Source organism: Dromiciops gliroides, chromosome 2 (assembly GCF_019393635.1).
Source record: "Dromiciops gliroides isolate mDroGli1 chromosome 2, mDroGli1.pri, whole genome shotgun sequence".
NCBI lineage: Eukaryota > Metazoa > Chordata > Mammalia > Microbiotheria > Microbiotheriidae > Dromiciops > Dromiciops gliroides.
Genome location: NC_057862.1, coordinates 246,919,603 through 246,938,005, shown reverse-complemented (window position 1 = coordinate 246,938,005; position 18,403 = coordinate 246,919,603). Strand labels below are relative to the sequence as shown.

General features: G+C 36.0%; 1 protein-coding gene across 1 annotated transcript in view; it reads right to left on the bottom strand.

The window, feature by feature from the left end:
- Window positions 1-363: 363 nt before the first annotated feature.
- ACTR10 (actin related protein 10) overlaps window positions 364-18,403 on the bottom strand; it is a 30,890-nt gene continuing 12,850 nt past the window's right edge. The window contains exons 7-13 of the mRNA XM_043984886.1: window positions 18,238-18,317; window positions 17,562-17,597; window positions 15,853-15,932; window positions 15,697-15,770; window positions 6,744-6,825; window positions 5,388-5,589; window positions 364-1,262 (exon numbers count right to left, since the gene is read on the bottom strand). Of these exons, the coding sequence (XP_043840821.1) occupies window positions 1,081-1,262; window positions 5,388-5,589; window positions 6,744-6,825; window positions 15,697-15,770; window positions 15,853-15,932; window positions 17,562-17,597; window positions 18,238-18,317 (736 nt within the window). The 3' untranslated portion in view covers window positions 364-1,080. The remainder of the gene's footprint in view (window positions 1,263-5,387; window positions 5,590-6,743; window positions 6,826-15,696; window positions 15,771-15,852; window positions 15,933-17,561; window positions 17,598-18,237; window positions 18,318-18,403) is intronic.

Sequence of the window (18,403 nt, the reverse complement as noted above, 5' to 3'; positions counted from 1 at the left end):
ACTGAGATTTTTGGATTCGGTTTTTTTTTTTTTGGGGGGGGGCGGGGCAATGAGGGTTAAGTGACTTGCCCAGGGTCACACAGCTAGGAAGCATCAAGTGTCTGAGGTCGGATTTGAACTCAGGTCCTCCTGAATCCAGGGCTGGTATTTTATCCACTGTGCCACCTAGCTGCTCCCTGGATTAGTTTTTAGATTAAGCAATTAAGATCCTGAAAACTGGTAACTGGAGAAAGTAGTTTCAGTTAAACAATGAAGTTGGAAAAAGAAGATAAATAAAATGAAGGCATAATACCTCATTTCAAGAAGCTACCAATTTTACAGGGGAATCAAAGGGACACAAAATAATTGTGACACAAATTAGAATAATGTGTATTACTTATCTTCACAGAAGACCAAATAAAAAATAAGCAAAAATTTCAGCCAGATTGTTAATACTTAAAAATTATAAGGCTAAGTACATTTAAGGAAGTCTGAAAAGGAACATTTGGTACAGAGTATAGGATTAGTGAAATTATCAATAAATAGATAATATTTTCAGCCAGAAGGGTCAAAGATATTTTAATTTACCTAAAAATCTAACAGCTATAATATGTAGTCATGGATCCTGCCCCCTGTAAAAACTTATTGGCCACAACAAAACTTTTTTGTACATACACTTTAATATTTGAAATAACTAGTAGTGTTTAACACTGTTCAATATTCAAATGAATAGCTATTAAACATTATGGTATTTTCAACAGAATTTCCAAAGGCTGGAATGGGTCTTACAAACTGCAGGAAGAAAAAAATGTTATCCTTTTCCGGTAATGGACTTCCTAATAAACTTTCAAAATTAAACTGCTTTGTATATACTATTCATATAAATATAGTAAATATTACCAGGGTCACCTACTGAAGCTCCTTTAGAAAAACAAAAAAGTCAGAAAAGGATACATGGATTTGCTTTCACTTATACTAAAGTTAACTATAACACAATATCCTATACACTTTGTGACACATTGGTAATTGGGTTGGGATGATATATTCTGTGTATAACAGTATCTTTTCTTGGGTGAAGTGCGGCTGCATTTTATTCAGACTTTATTTTTCAGTGGAAAATGCTCTCTTCATGAGTGGGGGTGGAGCTTTGCCCACATCAAACATCATTTCCATAGGTGGGTTATTGAGTGAGCACCAGTCAGGAATTCGGCCTGTCTGATTGTAATACTCCTTTGAAATGGAACGGCTCCCAAGTATGTCCTGCAGGGCTCCAAAAATAGCACCTGAATTGTAAAATGATAAAAATTAGACAATATGGTAAGTGAAAATTGTGAGATATTTTAAGGCTTCATCACCAGGCCTAGCAACTAAATGGCCTAAGAGTAAGTCTGCAAACCCTTTCTAATTTGGCATGTGAATTAAACAAACAAGTTTAGATACTATGGATGTTATACTTTTAAATTTTGCTACATCATCATTCAGTGATACATAACCCTGTACTCTTGGTTAAATTTTACATAAATTTACAAATAGTTTGTTACTAATGTTGATAAATTCTGAGATTCCACTCCCTCATGTTTATTTCATTTCTAAACAAAGCTTTTGTTCTAAGTAGCTGTAATTGGATACAATCAGTAATACTCTTTGGTTTCTGTGGTCCTATGTTTCATTAATGAAATTGCATATCACTTCAAACTGCTTATGCCTCATTATAGTTTTATGTTTAATGTAAATTCCTTAGGTGATTTGTAGGTAAGTCTACCAATTATAATTTTTTTTGAACTTTGGGCAGCTAACCTGCCCTGGACAGATACTCAAAATACCTTAACTGAAATACTTACTTATTTTTATTTCCATAGCACTGTAAACATAGTTGGTCTAAGATTCTATGATTCTACCATTTTATTTTCATGATAACCGTCCAATATATATCCATGGCATATGTTGAAACACATCCTATATAAAGTTCATGTGAATTTCATCTAAAAGTTACAAAACTCAATTACTTTCTCATTTAAAAATCTCAAAATTAGTTTCCTCCCCATGTATAATTAAATTATATCATTGTCATTTAACAATAATGCAATCAGTGGTGTCATCTCTGAATCAGAAGAGTAGCAATAAAAATACAATAGATTCTAATATTTACTCTACTTGTATTTTTGTCTACATATGCATTTTGAGAAAAAAAATCAAGAAATGGGTTTCCCTTCATAAAAGAGGGAATTATAAAATCTCAATTGTTGTATTATGAAATTACTTTGTAAGAGACTTCTAAAAAATACCAGAATTTATAATAACAATCATACTGACACTCCCTCAGATACTCGGTTTTCTCAAATCTCATATCTACTTCTCCAATACACCTTTGCCCACCAATGGTCACACCCTGGATCACACCATTAACCACAAGCGTTCCATTTCCACGATCAAAACCTGACATTCCTCCAACTGACTATAACCTCCTATCATTCCATCTCTACTCATGCCTTATTACTCTTTATTTATTTATTTATTTATTTTTGGGCGAGGCAATTGGGGTTAAGTGACTTGCCCAGGGTTACACAGTAAGTGTTAAGTGCCTGAGGATGGATTTGAACTCGTCCTCCTGAATCCAGGGCCAGTGCTCTATCCACTGTGCCACCTAGCTGCCCCTCCGTCTTATCACTCTTAAACTTATTTTATTTTATTTTTTCTTTGTGGGGCAATGAGGGCTAAGTGACTTACCCAGGGTCACACAGCTAGTAAGTATCAAGTGTTCGAGGCCAGATTTGAACTCAGGTCCTCCTGAATCCAGGGCTGGTGCTTTAGCCACTGTGCCACCTAGCTGCCCCCCCCCTTAAACCTATTTTAAAACTGTTATTTGCCCTCACCATGACCTCTAATCACTTTGTCCCCCAAATTTAAGAAAATTCTCTATTATGAATTTGAGAAACATACAAAATTTCTCTATTAATACAGCTTGCTGCTTTTAAAAGGCATATATTAAATTTAAGTCAGTACTTCTAACAATACCTTGCTTATCTATGTCCCCTTCTGAGCTTCTTTGTGTATTTTAAAAAAATGTTTCACTGATGTTCTTTCTTCCTTTTCTGGGTGTATCAATCATTCCTCCCCTAATTCTCCCACCTTTCCCCACAAAATAAAAGCTCTTTCTTGGCCCCTTTAGTCCATTACCGCTCTGCTAAGAGGTGGGAAGCATGGTTCATTATTAGTCTTCTGGAGTTGTGACTGATCACTGAGCTGATCACTACTTTTAATTCTTCACAGTTCTTTTTCTTTCCATTGTTTCCTTTACTGTCACACCTTACACTGTAGTCACTGTATAAAATATTCCAAGGGTTCTGTTCACTTTAGTCTAGATCAATTCATAAATCTTACCAGGTTTCTCTGGATCCCTTGTCTTTCATAATTTCTTTTGGCATATTATTAAATTATATCCATAAATCACTATTTGTTTAGTTATCCTCCAAATGATGGGTACCCACTTTGTTTCCAGTTTGTTATCACCACAAAAAATGCTGCTATATAAATATTTTTGTTTCCTCATTGACTATGCTTATCCTTCAATTTCATTTTGTTTTATTGCTATATCAAGTAATAGTGATGTTAGAAGACAACCTTGCTTTTACCCTGATCTTACTGGAAAGACCCATTGTAGCATTACTCCATTATAAATAGTACTGGCTCTTTGGTTTAGATAGATATTGTTTACCATATTAACAGTGTTGTTGAGTAGTTTTTCAGTTGTGTCTAACTCTCTGTAACCCCATTTGGGGTTTTCTTAGCAAGGGTACTGGAGAAATTTTCCATTTCCTTCTCTAGCTCATCTGACAGATGAAGAAACTGAGGCAAACAGGGGTAAGTGACTTGCTCAGGGTCATACACTAATAAGTGTCTGAGGACAGATTTGAACTCAGAAGAGTCTTCCTGACTCCAGGCTGGTTGCTTTATTTTATTGTGCCATCTATCTATTCCATAATTAACAAAGGATCCATTTATTCTACTTTAAAATGCTTTTAATGTAAGTGGTTGGCATACTTTGTCAAAATAATTTTGTTCAACTGTTGATATAATAATATTATTTTAAAAAATAATATGATTTTTAGATTATGAATATGATCAATATGATCTTTGTCCTTAATATGTTTAAAGACTTATTAATACTGAATCAACCAACTGTATTCTTGGTATAAATCCAACCTTGCAGGGGGCAGCTAGGTGGCGCAGTGGATAAAGCACCGGCCATGGATTCAGGAGTACCTGAGTTCAAATGTGGCCTCAGACACTTGACACTTATTAGCTGTGTGACCCCGGGCAAGTCACTTAATCCCCACTGCCCCGAAAACAAGACAAAACAAACAAACAAAACAAATCCAACCTAGCCGTGGTGGATAATCTTTTTTTTTTTTAATTTTTTTAGTGAGGCAATTGGGGTTAAGTGACTTGCCCAGGGTCACACAGCTAGTAAGTGTTAAGTGTCTGAGGCCGAAATTGAACTCAGGTACTTCTGACTCCAGGGCCGGTGCTCTATCCACTGTGCCACCTAGCTGCCCCGTGGATAATCTTTAAACAATATCCATACTTTACACTGTTTCCACCCTACTCTATAAGATCCAAATGATTCTCTTTTGTTTCCAAGATAAAAATACGAACTACTTTGGTTTTTTCAAGTTTTTCACAATCTGGCCCCAACTGATATTTCCAGCCTCAAATCTATTAATCTTCTTGTATTCTATGGTGCCATCAAATTGGCCTTTTCTCTGTTCTTCTCACAGAACACTCTATCTCACTTCTCTATTCCTTTGTAACAGCAACCCCCAATATCTGAAATGCACCCCCTCCACAGATAACACCATCTCTTCTTTCTACCTGCCTGCCTTTATTCCCCTAATTGTCAGTTTTGGCTTAAATGAGTCTAATTTTTTAAATAAACCATGTTACTTTATACCACATACCTCTACTTGAATGACAAAAGAAATAAATTTATTTGAAAAGTGTTACTTTTTAAGCAATAGTAAGTATTTGAAGTAAAACATGTATGTATGCATTCTTATGGCATACTTAATGGACAGTTCTGAATAAAGAATTGCCATTGTACTTTTGTGTGTGTGTGAGGCAATGAGGGTTAAGTGACTTGCCCAAGGTCACACAGAAAGTTAGTGTCAAGTTTCTGAGGCTGGATTTGAACTCAGGTCCTCCTGAATGCAGGGCCAGTGCTTTATCTACCGCACCACCTAGCTGCCCCACCAGTGTACTTTGCCATGTAGCAATACCATTAAATACACAGTGGTTACTGACTGAAAAAGCATTATCAATAAAAGAAAAAAATTAAGTTCTGAAAATGCAGTACTTTGTAAATTTATTTTTAACATTCTAAACATAGTACTTTAAAATTAAAGTCTTACCTCCCAACCAGGCCACACAATTAGGCTTTGCAGGTGGAGTATGAATTCGGAATGTCTTAGTGCCAAGTGCTTTTTGGTACTTTGGTTTTTCTACCAAATACTTGATTTCTGCCATTAATCTATGTAAGAATCCTGGTAACATAGCGGTGCCGCCTATGACTACCAAGTTCTCTGCCAGCTGCTTCCTTGTGTCTATTGGGCACTAGTATTAAAGACACAAGAAAACAAGTTATTGTATATACATGTACAACCTGATTTAGGAAAACTGAACATAGAAAAACATAATTAGGTGATCATTTGCATTAAGAAATGGTTATGTGATTTACAAAATCTTTCAATGGAGATTTCTTCTCACAAGTGATGATACAGTTGGCAAAATTATGATACTACATATAAATTTATCTTATTAAAAGAGAAAAAAATGCAATTTCCTTGAAATATTCCACTCTATACATGAGCATGTGCATCTTTATTCATAGGTGTTACTGTTTCCTACAATAGTAACAGAAAGAGCTCTACAGAAAAGGGATCTAAATGTAGACACTGTCTTCTAAGGCAGTGGTACTCTAGTTTTGTGACCCTGAAGCTACATGTGCAGTCACCATTATTTGATCATATACTGATAATGTTCTAATACAGATATGAAAAATCTTATTCCTTGAGAAACAATTGTATAGGGTGCTACCATCCTAGTTACCCTGGTTTGTAACTTCATTATCTTGACTTTTCCTTCACTCTCACCACTCATATTTAAACAGCAGCCAAATCCTATTGATTCTACTGCCACATCTTGCAACTACCTCCCTGTCTCCACTTACAGTGCTACCATGCTAGTCTAGGCCCTTATTACCTCTCACAACTCAACTTTACACCTTCTCTGTACTTAAGTTATCCCCTGAGCACCCCTTCCATTTCTGCTTCTCAGAAGGCATATCTTTATTTAATGTTCAGCTCAAGTGTTTAGCTCATCTCTTCCTTCTACTTGCCTTTCTTTATTCCCTCAACTGTCAGTACCCTTTCCACTCTCAAATTATCTTATTTTTAGGCAGTTGTGAACATGTTTATCCTCTAGTAGAATTTGAGTATAACCTCTTTAAAGGCAAGGTCTCTTTCATTTTTGTCTTTGTACTGCCAGCACCTAGTACAATATCTTGTACGTAGTAGGTAATTAATGTTTCTCGAATGGAATTGAATGAATGAGATTAAACCAGAATATGTAGGAATTTATAATTTATTTCTTTTTTTTTGGGGGGGGAATTTATAATTTCTTCACATAGCACACTCTTTGTAAACATTTGTTGAACTGAATTTGTTGTCATATTGAATTATATCAATTCATTAAAATAATAGGAATACCTGCATAAGTGAATCCAATATTAAAGTGGCTACCGATTTCTCTTCATTATCTTGCTCAAACAGAACTTCCACAACAGAATCTCTAGTGAGATAAAAAGAAAACTCTATTAATATCACAGCAATTATTATACTGAATATAACACAGAAATAATTCTAAAATGATAATTTTAATTTAATAATTCAATGACAAAAGAGGCTATTACTAAATGGATTGAGAAACATTCAGAATGGATCTATGATCTCACTGATTTAGGAATTCTCTTATACGATACCAAATACAACCCATTTATAATTGCCCATTTTGTGTGACTCTTACCTGTGTTTTCCCAAAAGTCTGCCACTGGGAGTATACCCAATGTAGTTTTTATTTATTTATTTATTTATTTAATTTTTTTGGTGAGGCAATTGAGGTTAAGTGACTTGCCCAGGGTCACACAGCTAGTAAGTGTTAAGTGTCTGAGGCCGGATTTGAACTCAGGTACTCCTGAATCCAGGGCCAGTGCTTTATCCACTGCGCCATCTAGCTGCCCCCCCAATGTAGATTTTTAAGTGGGCTGCCCACCTGTCTATCTCTTGCTCTATATACAGATCATCTTTTTTCCCTGTCATACAATCCCTTGATGATGTCCTTTTTTCCTGTTCTTTGGAGTTCTTAATTTGTAGGAACACTAGCAAAATATTAGCTTTGAAAAGATGGGCCTTTGCTTTCATGGAAGCTTTGGGGCAGTAAAAAAGCTTTTCGGTTTTCTGAAAGCAATCTAGCCCATTCGCCTCATGTTCAATTTTGGGCCTAGTTCATTGTTCATCAGTAATGTCTGTTCTAGATATAATAATAGCTAATATTTATACAGCACTTTAAAGTCTGCAAAGTGCTTTAATGTCTCATTTCATTCTCACACCAACTATGTGGATAGAGTAGGTATTATTATTAATCTTATTTTACATATGAGAAAAATGAAGCAGACAGAGGTTAAGTGACTTGTTCAGAGCCACAGCCAATAAGATTCATCAGGTCTTACTGACTTCAAGTTTCACAATGGAACCTAGCTGCCTCAGATATATTACATGTATGCACATACATGCACATGCACAGGTGAGTATATCTACATACATACACACATGCACCCATGTTTATGTGTACACCAACATATATAATGTAGGTATATATTTACACAAACATATACACTATTAGACAAATTCCAAAATCTGAACAACAGATTTAAAAATGGATTTGAAAATGCTTTGGGTCAGTCCAATCATGTTTTCCAGAACATGCAACTATAGATGGTAAAAGTCTACATTCCCAATGTAGACAGTTATTGTTAAAAACAAGAAGCTCTCTAAGCAGGTGTTAGTTGTAGTAATCATAGCAATTTCCCATACTCCTCTTAGATACTGCTAGGGGTTTCCTTCAATTCAGTTCAACAAACATTTATTGAATACTAAGAAGAGTTACAAACCCAAAAGCGAAATAGTCTAACTCTGTAAGGAATGTACATGCTTGACTCCAGATCAATTTGAGGCATTTGAAACTTACCATTGTGTTGTTTTTATGTTCTGGGGCTTGCCCATCTGGGCCAGGCTTCTCCTTACCTCCACTACTATTCCCTCCAACCCTGGAAAGGGGCATAATCTGACATTGTTCCCACTTAACTCTACATTCCAAACAATATCCCTTTTCTTGGTACTCTCCTTTAACCTGATCTCACTGTCCAGTTAAAAGGGCAAAAATACAGCACAATGAGTTGTATACAGACCTGGCTAACTGGCCAGATTAAAAGACTAATTATCAACTTGGCAGGAGACTTCTATTGAAGCTTGGCCCTATGCTGTTTTGAAATTTTTATCAATGACTTAGAAAAAGGCATAGATGGGCAGCTAGGTGGCGCAGTGGATAAAGCACTGGGCTTGGATTCAGGAGGACCTGAGTTCAAATCCAGCCTCAGACACCTGACACTTACTAGCTGTGTGACCCTGGCCAAGTCACTTAACCCTCATTGCTCTGCCAAAAAGAAAAAAAGAAAAAGGCATAGATGGCATACATGTGAAATCTAGAAATGACACTGAGAGACAGAATCTAAAAATATCCTGACAGGGTAGAACATTAAACTGAATTTAATAAAATGAGATTTAACAGAGATTATAAACGGTAAGTTTAAAACCTGAGTTCAAAAAATTACCTTTAAGAGATGGGGTAGGCATGGTTGTCTGAGAAAGATCTAGAGGTTTTAGTAAACAGTAACCAATATAAGTCATCAGTGAGATAAGGCAGTCAAAGAAGTTAATTTGGTCCTGGGCTTTATTAAGAAGCAGAGCTTCTAGAACTAAGGAAGTGAGAGACCGATGCAAACTTCTCGGGTTAGACCACATTCAGAGTACTGTTTTTAGCTCCGGATACCACAGTTTAGGAAGGACATTGATAAGCTGGAGTATACACAGGACAAACAATATGGTGAAGGGCCATGAGTCTATGCCATATAAGAAACAGGCACTTATTAAACATTTGTGTGCTGAGCACTCTGCTAGGCACTAGGAATACAAAGAGAGAAATGAAAAAATTCTTGCCCTCAAAGTTTATGTTCTATGGGTAGAGACAACTTGTACATACATAAGTATACATAAAATAACCAAAAAGTATAAATGAGTTAATTTTAATTTTTCAAGGGGAGGGGAGGCATTTAGTGTTGGGCAGTTCAGGAAAAGTTCCATATAGAAGATGGTGCTTGGACTGAACTTTGTTTATTTGTTAATTTAATTTAATTTATTGTGCAGGGTAATGGGGGTTAAGTGACTTGCCCAGGGTCACACAGCTAGTAAGTGTCAAGTGTCTGAGGCCAGATTTGAACTCAAGTACTTCTGAATCCACGGCCAGCACTTTATCCACTGGAACACCTAGCTGCCCTCCTTGGGCTGAATTTTGAAGGAAACTAGGGTTTCCAAGTGCTGGAAGTGTGGAGGAAGAAAACTGCATGCAAGGGTGACAACCTGTGTAAAGGCACTGAAACAAATGAAGGAGCAATGGAGAGACGTGTGAGTGACAGACTGGCTGGGAAAGTGTGTGGGGAGGAATGAAGTAAAACAAGGTGGGGAAGGTGGACTGCAGCCAAGTTGTCAGGGGCTTTAATTGTCAAACAGAAGGGGCTGTAATTAGTCTAGAGAGATGTTTAGCCTGGAGAAGAGAAGACTCAGATTGGACATGACAGCTGTCTGCAGATAAGGGTTGTTCTGTGGAAAAGGGATTAAACTTGTTCTATTTGGGCCAGAGGGCAGAACTAGGGCAAGTGGTGGAAGCGGCAAAGAGGCAAATTTGGGCTCCATTATCCAGAACAACTTTCTAATGACAAGGACCTTGGGCTGCTTTTGTTTTTAAGTTTCATTGATGTGTTTTCACGTTATAAATATTTGCACATTACCCAACTCCATGAGAAGTCTCTTGTAACCAAGTAAAACATATAAAGCAGTGACTTCAACTATGGGTTGCCTCAGGAAGCAATGTGACTCTCCCCACTGGAGGTCTTCAAGAAGGGCTGGCCACCCATTTATCAGGTACATTATGAGGATTCCTTTTCAGCTATTAGGTGGATTTGTTGAGGCCTGAGGTTCCCTCCTTTTAAATTCTGGGACACTGTCACTCTCTAATCCAACTGCCAGGGTGAAGGGAAATGAATTCCTCCTCTCTCAAAGTGGAAATCAATATATTTTTCTCATGGAAATAGTTATATTTGGCTGGCTAGCCACTAACAGTTACACCAAACATGCCTGTTGAATGGTAGGTAAATTCTAGAATGGTTTTCCTAAACTAATTTGTCCATGGAATCCTCTGGGCTTGAAATATATTCAGAGAAGTCATAAATGCTGGTCAGAGATCACTGCGATAAAGGTGTGCTGGGTAGGCTTCCTCCCTGTCCCAGCAACTCCCCTAATGTCAGGTCTTATCTAGTGAGGAACTCAAATTTTCTTCTAGCCTTGGGATGGGAACACAATGACAACAGCAGAGGAACAGAGTAAAAAAGGCTTGTAGGTGCATTCAAATACACTCTCCAAAGTAAGAAGTTATATTCATATATATCTCATAACTTACATACTAATGATGGAATTCTGTTATGCTATGAGAAATGAATAGAGATAATTTTTAAAAGATACAGAATTGTATAAAGTGGTTCAGAGTGAAGGAAGGAGATGAGAACACTTTATAATTTAATAGCAATACTATAAAAATGAACAGTTTCGAAGACTATTATAAAGTTATGAAGAATAAAATGAGCAGAACCAAAAGGACATTTTATGCAGTAACAACAATACCGTAAATAAACAATTTTGAAAGCTGTAAGAACTAAGATCAATATAATGACCATTCATGATTCCAGAAAAACAATCATAAAATAAGCTATCCATGACAGAATGGTGACTGGATATAGGGTGCAAATTGAGTCATATATACTTTTGCATTTAGTTACTGAAGGAATTTGTTTTGCTTGACTATGTGTATTATAAGGGTTTTCTTTTTTCTTTTTTCCCCAAAAAGATGTGTGTTGGCAAAGAGAGAAAATAGATTTTTCTTAATTTTTAAAATGGGTGTGGGGGAGAAGGCAGGGATCAGGGAGAAAGGCATTCTAGATAAGGAATGTCACATGCTGTTTCAGATGAGGTTGCTGCATTATATATTTTGCTTTGTTACAAGAGACTTCTCATGGAGTTGGGGTAATGTGTAAATGTTTATAATGTAAAAATATATCAATAAAACTTAAAAACAAAAGCAAAACAGATAACAACCATTGTCCCAAGGAACAGAAGAAGAAAGTTTATCCTTAGGCATAGCAGAGCTCATCTAAGGAAGGCTTAGATTAAATTGGTTTCCAAGTCAAAAGTAACATGTCTATTTCAATGAAAGTATAGGATCAAAGGAAAGGTATTACCGATTTGGAATCTTTGGCAGGGTTGGGTCTTAATCTGTTAATGGCAAAATTCTCTCATGGAACACCGAAGGTCTGCTGAACAGGGAAACTTTAAGTACTACATTTCTGGCACATCATAGGTTTTTGGGATCAGGAACAGAAACCTAACCACCATTTATATCTATTTTTATGGAAAGTCTATTTTTCTCACCAAACAACTTTTAGAAAACAATTTCCCAAACTAGGAAGACTATCTACTTGTCTAATACTGTTAAGCTTATAATATGAGGGTAAATTCTGTCTTAATATTACAATTTTAAAAGTTCTACTGTCTAGAAATATCTCAAATATAACCTTGGACCACTGGTTGGAAGAGATATTAGCAATCATTTGTAAATTAACTGGGCAGAAATTGTTAAGAGGCTGGTTTCCCTAACTTATAATGTAATTCTCTACACTATTCACTAGCAAAAAAAGTACCTCTCAGTTAAATGGAAAAAAAAATTTATCCTAAATCATTAACAAAAACATTCAAATACACAAAAATAATTGTACACAAAACTACAAACTTTTATTATTTAGTTTGCTTTTAAAAATGTATATATATTGGGGGTGGCTAGGTGGCACAGTGGATAAAGCACTGGCCCTGGATTCAGGAGTACCTGAGTTCAAATCCGGCCTCAGACACTTGACACTTACTAGCTGTGTGACCCTGGGCAAGTCACTTAACCCCCATTGCCCCTCTCCCTGCCCCAAAATATATATCTTAAAAAAGGTAGTTATATTAAAATACTTTAAAACTATCCTCTTGTCCCTTTCCGAAATCCTACTTCTCTCTATATTTTCTGGATTTTGTTGCTGCTCTTATCATTTATATAATTGAAGTTGCTTTGATTTAGTTTTCTTCACTCTATCATTTCATGGAGGATTCACATATTTCTAATGGCACATTTCTTATGGCTCCAGGTAGTAGGAGAGGCACTAGCGTGGGTTGGATGGAAACAGCCAGTTAAATTTTTTTTTTTTTGGGCAGGGCAATGAGGGTTAAGTGACTTGCCCAGGGTCACACAGCTAGTAAGTGTCAAGTGTCTGAGGCCAAATTTGAACTCAGCTCCTCCTGAATCCAAAGCCGGTGCTTTATCCACTGTGCCAGCTAGCTGCCCCCCGTTAATTTTTAAAGCATGTTTTGTTTTCTTATTCTGTATCTGAATACTTAATCAACAGAGGATGTATAACTGTGTATATAAGTATCTAAAGTACAAGTGAGATTAAAGAGGCAAAATAGACAGGGGAGAGAGATATAAAGTTTACTATTAACAAGATTGTGTTTAGAAACAAATATCATACTTTATAAAATAAAATTAATTGGTTCCATCACTCAATTGTTAGAGGACCTGTGCCAAGTTTATACCCCTCTCGTGGACTGGATTTCAAAATTTCTTCACCACAGATTCTATGGCTACGGGCAGAGAAAATATCTACTCTCTAGCATCACTAAACAATATTAAAAAACAGTGCCTCAGTCCTGTTATTACTGAGGCCCTAGACATCACATCTCTAGCAAATGGGACCCAATCCAGGACCAGGACCTCTTCGAGGCTTGGAAGCTGAGTACAACCTATATGTGAGGTATATCTTGGGGGTGGTGTGTTATCTTTTAATCAACTCTAGCCTTCTATTGTACATTATTCTTCATTTATATCAATCTGTGATTAAAAGATTTTTAGTATATTACAGGATAGGATTTTTTTTTTAATTTGAAAAAACATTTAATGGGAGAAATGACCCCTTTGAATGGTAGAAAAAAAATGTTGCATTTAAAGTCTTTGAAATATCTTTGACAGTCTGATTTAGGTTATGTTGGTATACACTAATAGATTTTAAAGACGTATACAAATTCATTTTTAACATTGCAGTGTTTTTTTGATTGGATTAGTTTTATTATTATTAGTTTTAGTTTGATTGATTAGTTTTAGTTTTTTTGAGCCACTGAATACTGTTAGTAAAGGATATCAGTTCAACTGAATGCCTTATATGTAAAATGTCTGGAGAGTACTAACTATTTTTAACATTATATTAAATAAGTAGTGGCCAAAGATTGCATTCTCTTAATTTGAAAATTTTGTCAGGTTTTTTTCTAAATGTTTTTCTTCCTGGAAACTTTATATATAGGAAATAGTTTTGGGGTTTTAAATTTTTGTTGGGATTTGTGATTTTCTGGTGTAGGGAATTCTTGGTAAGGAAATTCCTTCTGCCAGTGCAGATCAGTAACTCTTCTGCATTTTAAAATCTTAAGAGAGTTGCCTGGACCAGTAGAGTCACACAATCAGTATGTGTCAATGGTGGGACTTGAACCTAGATATTCCTGATTCTGAATACAGCTCCATGTTGCCTCTTAGGGAAAAGAATGTAGACTGGGGGGTGGGGGGGGGAGAATCTCATTGGCAACATGTATTTAATCACCATCTTTATGGAGATGACTTCCAGCTCTAGAAATATAGCTTAGTTTTTCTTCTGAACTATAGTCTCAACATGAACTTCCTGTTGGATGTTTTGAAGTGGATGTACCATAAACATTTCAAACTCAACATGACTAAACAGAACTCATATTTTCCCTCAAACACACTCCTCTTTAGAACTTTCCTATCAGGGGCAGCTAGGTGGCGCAGTGGATAGAGCACCAGCCCTGGAGTCAGGAGTACCTGAGTTCAAATCCATCCTCAGACACTTAACACTTACTAGCTGTGTGACCCTGGGCAAGTCACTTAACCCCAATTGCCTCACTTTAAAAAAAGAAAAAAAAGAAAAAAAGAAAAAAGAACTTCCCTATCAGTGATGAGGATACTACCCTTCTTCCAGTCTCACAATCTCACTGTCATCCATAACTCCTCATTCTCACTTACCCTATATATTCAATCAGCTGCCAAATCTTGTCCTTTCTATCTCCACAACATTTCACGCACATGTCCCTTCCTCACCACTCACATAGAACCCAACCTAGTTCAGGCCCTCATTAGCTCTCAACTGCACTATTGTAACAGGCTCCAACTTGGTCTCATCTCAAACCTCTCCACACTTACTCCATTTTTCACATAAGGTCACCAGTGATTTTCCTAAAGTACAAGTCAGCCCAAATCACCTCCTTACTCAATAATCCCAGTGGCTCCCTATCACCTCTAGGTTCAATTCACATAAAGTCCTCTCTTTGTCATTTAAATCTTTTTACGAAGTGGGCTCTTTCTACCTTTGCAGTCTTTTTAAACATTACTACCCTTCATTCACTCGGTGATGCAGCCAGGTTGTTCTACTTGCTCCTTAGCATAAATAAAACCCTCTGTTTCCTACCTCCTTATCTTTGCCCTGGCTATCCCTGATGCTGTTATTCATTGTTATTCATTATTCACCTTCACCTTTTGGAATCCCCAGTTTCCTCCAAGACTCAGTTGAAGCACCACCTTCTACATGAAGCTTTTCCTGATTCCTGTAACTGCTAGTGAGCTCCCTCCCAAAATGATTAGGTATTCATTGTGTACTTATTTTGTATATATACATACACACACAATACACATGCTATTTCCCCCATTAGAATGTAAGATCCTTGAAGGCAGTGACTATTTCACTTTTGTCTTTGTATCTACAGGACTTAACACAGTGTTTGGCACATCGTAAGCCCTGAATAAACATTTAATAAATAAGAGGGGGAATGTTTGATTCACATAAAAGTGACATGATTTCTACTTAGCTCTACAACTTAGTTATAGCTTCATTTACTAAGTTAATCATGAATGACAGGTCTCAGTGTGCTGTGGAGTGCCCAGGCTGAGAATCAGAAGACATAGGGTTTAGTTCTACTTCTGTTACTGGCTTAGACCTTCAGTTTCCTCATCTGTAAAATAAGGGAGTTGGACTAGTTGCATCTAAAGTTGCTTCCTGCTATAAGATTCCGATTCTTAAAAATGTTGTTAAAAGGCTGATGTTAAGTTATTATAAAAACACTGAAATTCTTATAAATCAAATTCTTATGATTCATTATGCTGCATAGAAAAAGAATGTACAACCTGATTGATCCAATTATATGCAAAATCTTCTCTCCATCTAATGGGTAATCTACATCTGGGGGTGGTGAAGGTCGCTAAAAATATAAATAAGAGAAACATTAGGAAAGACATGACTTCTAATCTTTGAACCAACAATAAATGTGTATTCAAGCTCACCTCAGCACTGCCATCAATGTTGAACTTTGCTGCCTGCATTTTAAGTCCCCGCTGTAGATCACTCACAAAACAAGTTCGTACTTAACAGAAAAGAACAGTTTTGTGGTAAGAGTGGTGAATCAGCTTTGTGCTTAGTGATAAATCAAATACGGACAAAACAAATCTTTCACTTGAATAGTCTACAAGTATGTTTGACACATTTATCTAACTCTCCCACAGTTTCATTACTTTTGTATTTATCATTTTATTCTTACAACAACAATCTGAAGGTAGTTTCAGATAATGTTCTATCAATGAAAGGCCGAGATTTGTTTAAAAAAAAAAAAAAGGCCTTGATTATAGTGGAGAGGAATCACACGCTTTGAAAATTTAAAATATGGTGTTTTGGAAAGACACTGGTTTTGGTGCTGCCATCTGAGCTCCAATTCTGTTACTAGCTGTGTAAACCTGAGCCAGTCATTTAGATTCAATAGGCCTGTCTCCTCCGTAAAATGAAGAGTTGGACTAGATGAACCCCAAGATCCCTACCACCTTCAAATCACAAGGAATATATAGGTGTGCAATGTGATATGGATGCTATGTAATTTTTTTTGGTAAGTCACTTAAACCTATGGTGGGTCTCACTGTTTTGGTACAGTGGGAAGAAGAACATGGGCTTTGGAGTCAGAGAACCTGGGTTCAAATCCCACCTCTGACATTTACTGTCTGTGTGACCTTGGGCAAGTCAGTTAACCTTACTGGGCCTCAGTTTCTTCATCTGTAAAGTGAGGGGGTTGAACTAGGTGGCCTCTGAGGTCCCTTCCAGCTCTAAATCTATGACCTTATGTTCCTCACCTGTAAAATGAAAATTTTAGGTTAGACTATCTCTTAAGGCTTCAGCTATCCCCCAAATTCCATCATCCTATGATTATCCATCTATTTAGTATATCTCTTAGTGTGTCCTAGATCTTTCATGTAAGACTTCTATAAAACTTTCAGAGACCTATGAATGCATTAACTTGAGTACTCCCTCCACTGATAGAAATCAAAACTCTTCCAACACCACAATAGACTGTCATAAGTTGTAGTAACTGATGTGAATCTGCCACCTAGTGGCCACCTTTGAGGTGACAGGCCTCTTCAAGAGATAGTTGGTCTTTGAATGGCAATTTTTTGGTAGGCTCTATTTGAAGCTTCGCCATCCTGATAGAACATGACAAAGCCTGAGATCTGCTGGCAAAGGCAAAGTAAGAATCTACATACTTGGGCTAAATCCCATAATTCTTGAATAGAGAGCCAATCAGATAACAGTATATAATTCATAGAAGGTATTATATTCTAAATCAATAAATTTTAAAAGGAAAAAAAATACTAAAATGCTAAACAGTAGAATGCTTTAGAAAACAAACTCATTTCAAGTTCAATTCATATCTTTATCCCTATAAAAATATTTTTTCTCTAAAGAATTTATAATAACAGAATCTTCTCAACAAAATACCATTAATTACTGACACAGGCCCCTACAAATCTATCTGTAAAGGGAGGAGAAAATAATTTAAGATGGTAGCATGGACTGTATATATTATTCTTTTCCCTAGAAAACTACATACGCAAAAATTTATTTACACAAATATTACACATATACCCACATATATTATGAAACTCAAAACCAAATCAATACTTTTGAAGCTAATGAAAAAATCAGGGATTAAACAAGTATAAAATATTACCTTTAATGTCTTCTAAAATAACTTCTGGAATTGAACCTAAAAGAGAAATCATATTTAGAATGAAGTATTGCAATAGGTAAAAGTATACTTTATTTAATTATATTTATATTTCTATAAAAATACAATATTATAATTGCAAATGCTGTTTTTAAAAAAGGAAACCAAATGGAAAAAAACAACTATTTTGTTAAGAAAAATGTGCATGATGATAAAGTATACTTACTACCTTTTAAAATTCATCATTCATTGGCCTGGTGCAGCACATATATATGATGAAATTGTTTTGTGTTGCTATACTCAGTAAATTATTAGATACTTCATACTTCTAGTGTCAATTTGCACTACATTGCAGAGGAGCCACTTTATATTTCAATCTGGAGCTAGGGAAATTGCATATCACGATTTATCAGGGGTTCTTAACCTTTTTTTTGTGTCATGGAACTTTTTGGTAGTATGGTAAAGCTGGTGAACACCTTCTCAGAATGTTTTAAAAATATATAAAATAAAATATATAGGGTTACATTGAAAAATAGTCATGTGCATGGTCTCAAATGCATAATCTCAGGGCTATAGAATTAACAGTGCCTTTACCTTACTGATGATAACAAGGAAATACTTATGAGAAACAAGCATAAAACATTTTCAATATGTTTAGTTTAATTTAAACATTTCTTACTCATTACTGATGGGAGACTCTGTCCTTTAGTTGCACCTATGTCAACAGTACATTGCTCCAATAGCTGAGTTTCCAACTCCCTAAAATTAAAATATAAAGTGAATATAAAATTAAAAATATAAAGTTAGTGATACAAGTACACTGTAACTAATATTCTAAAGTTAAT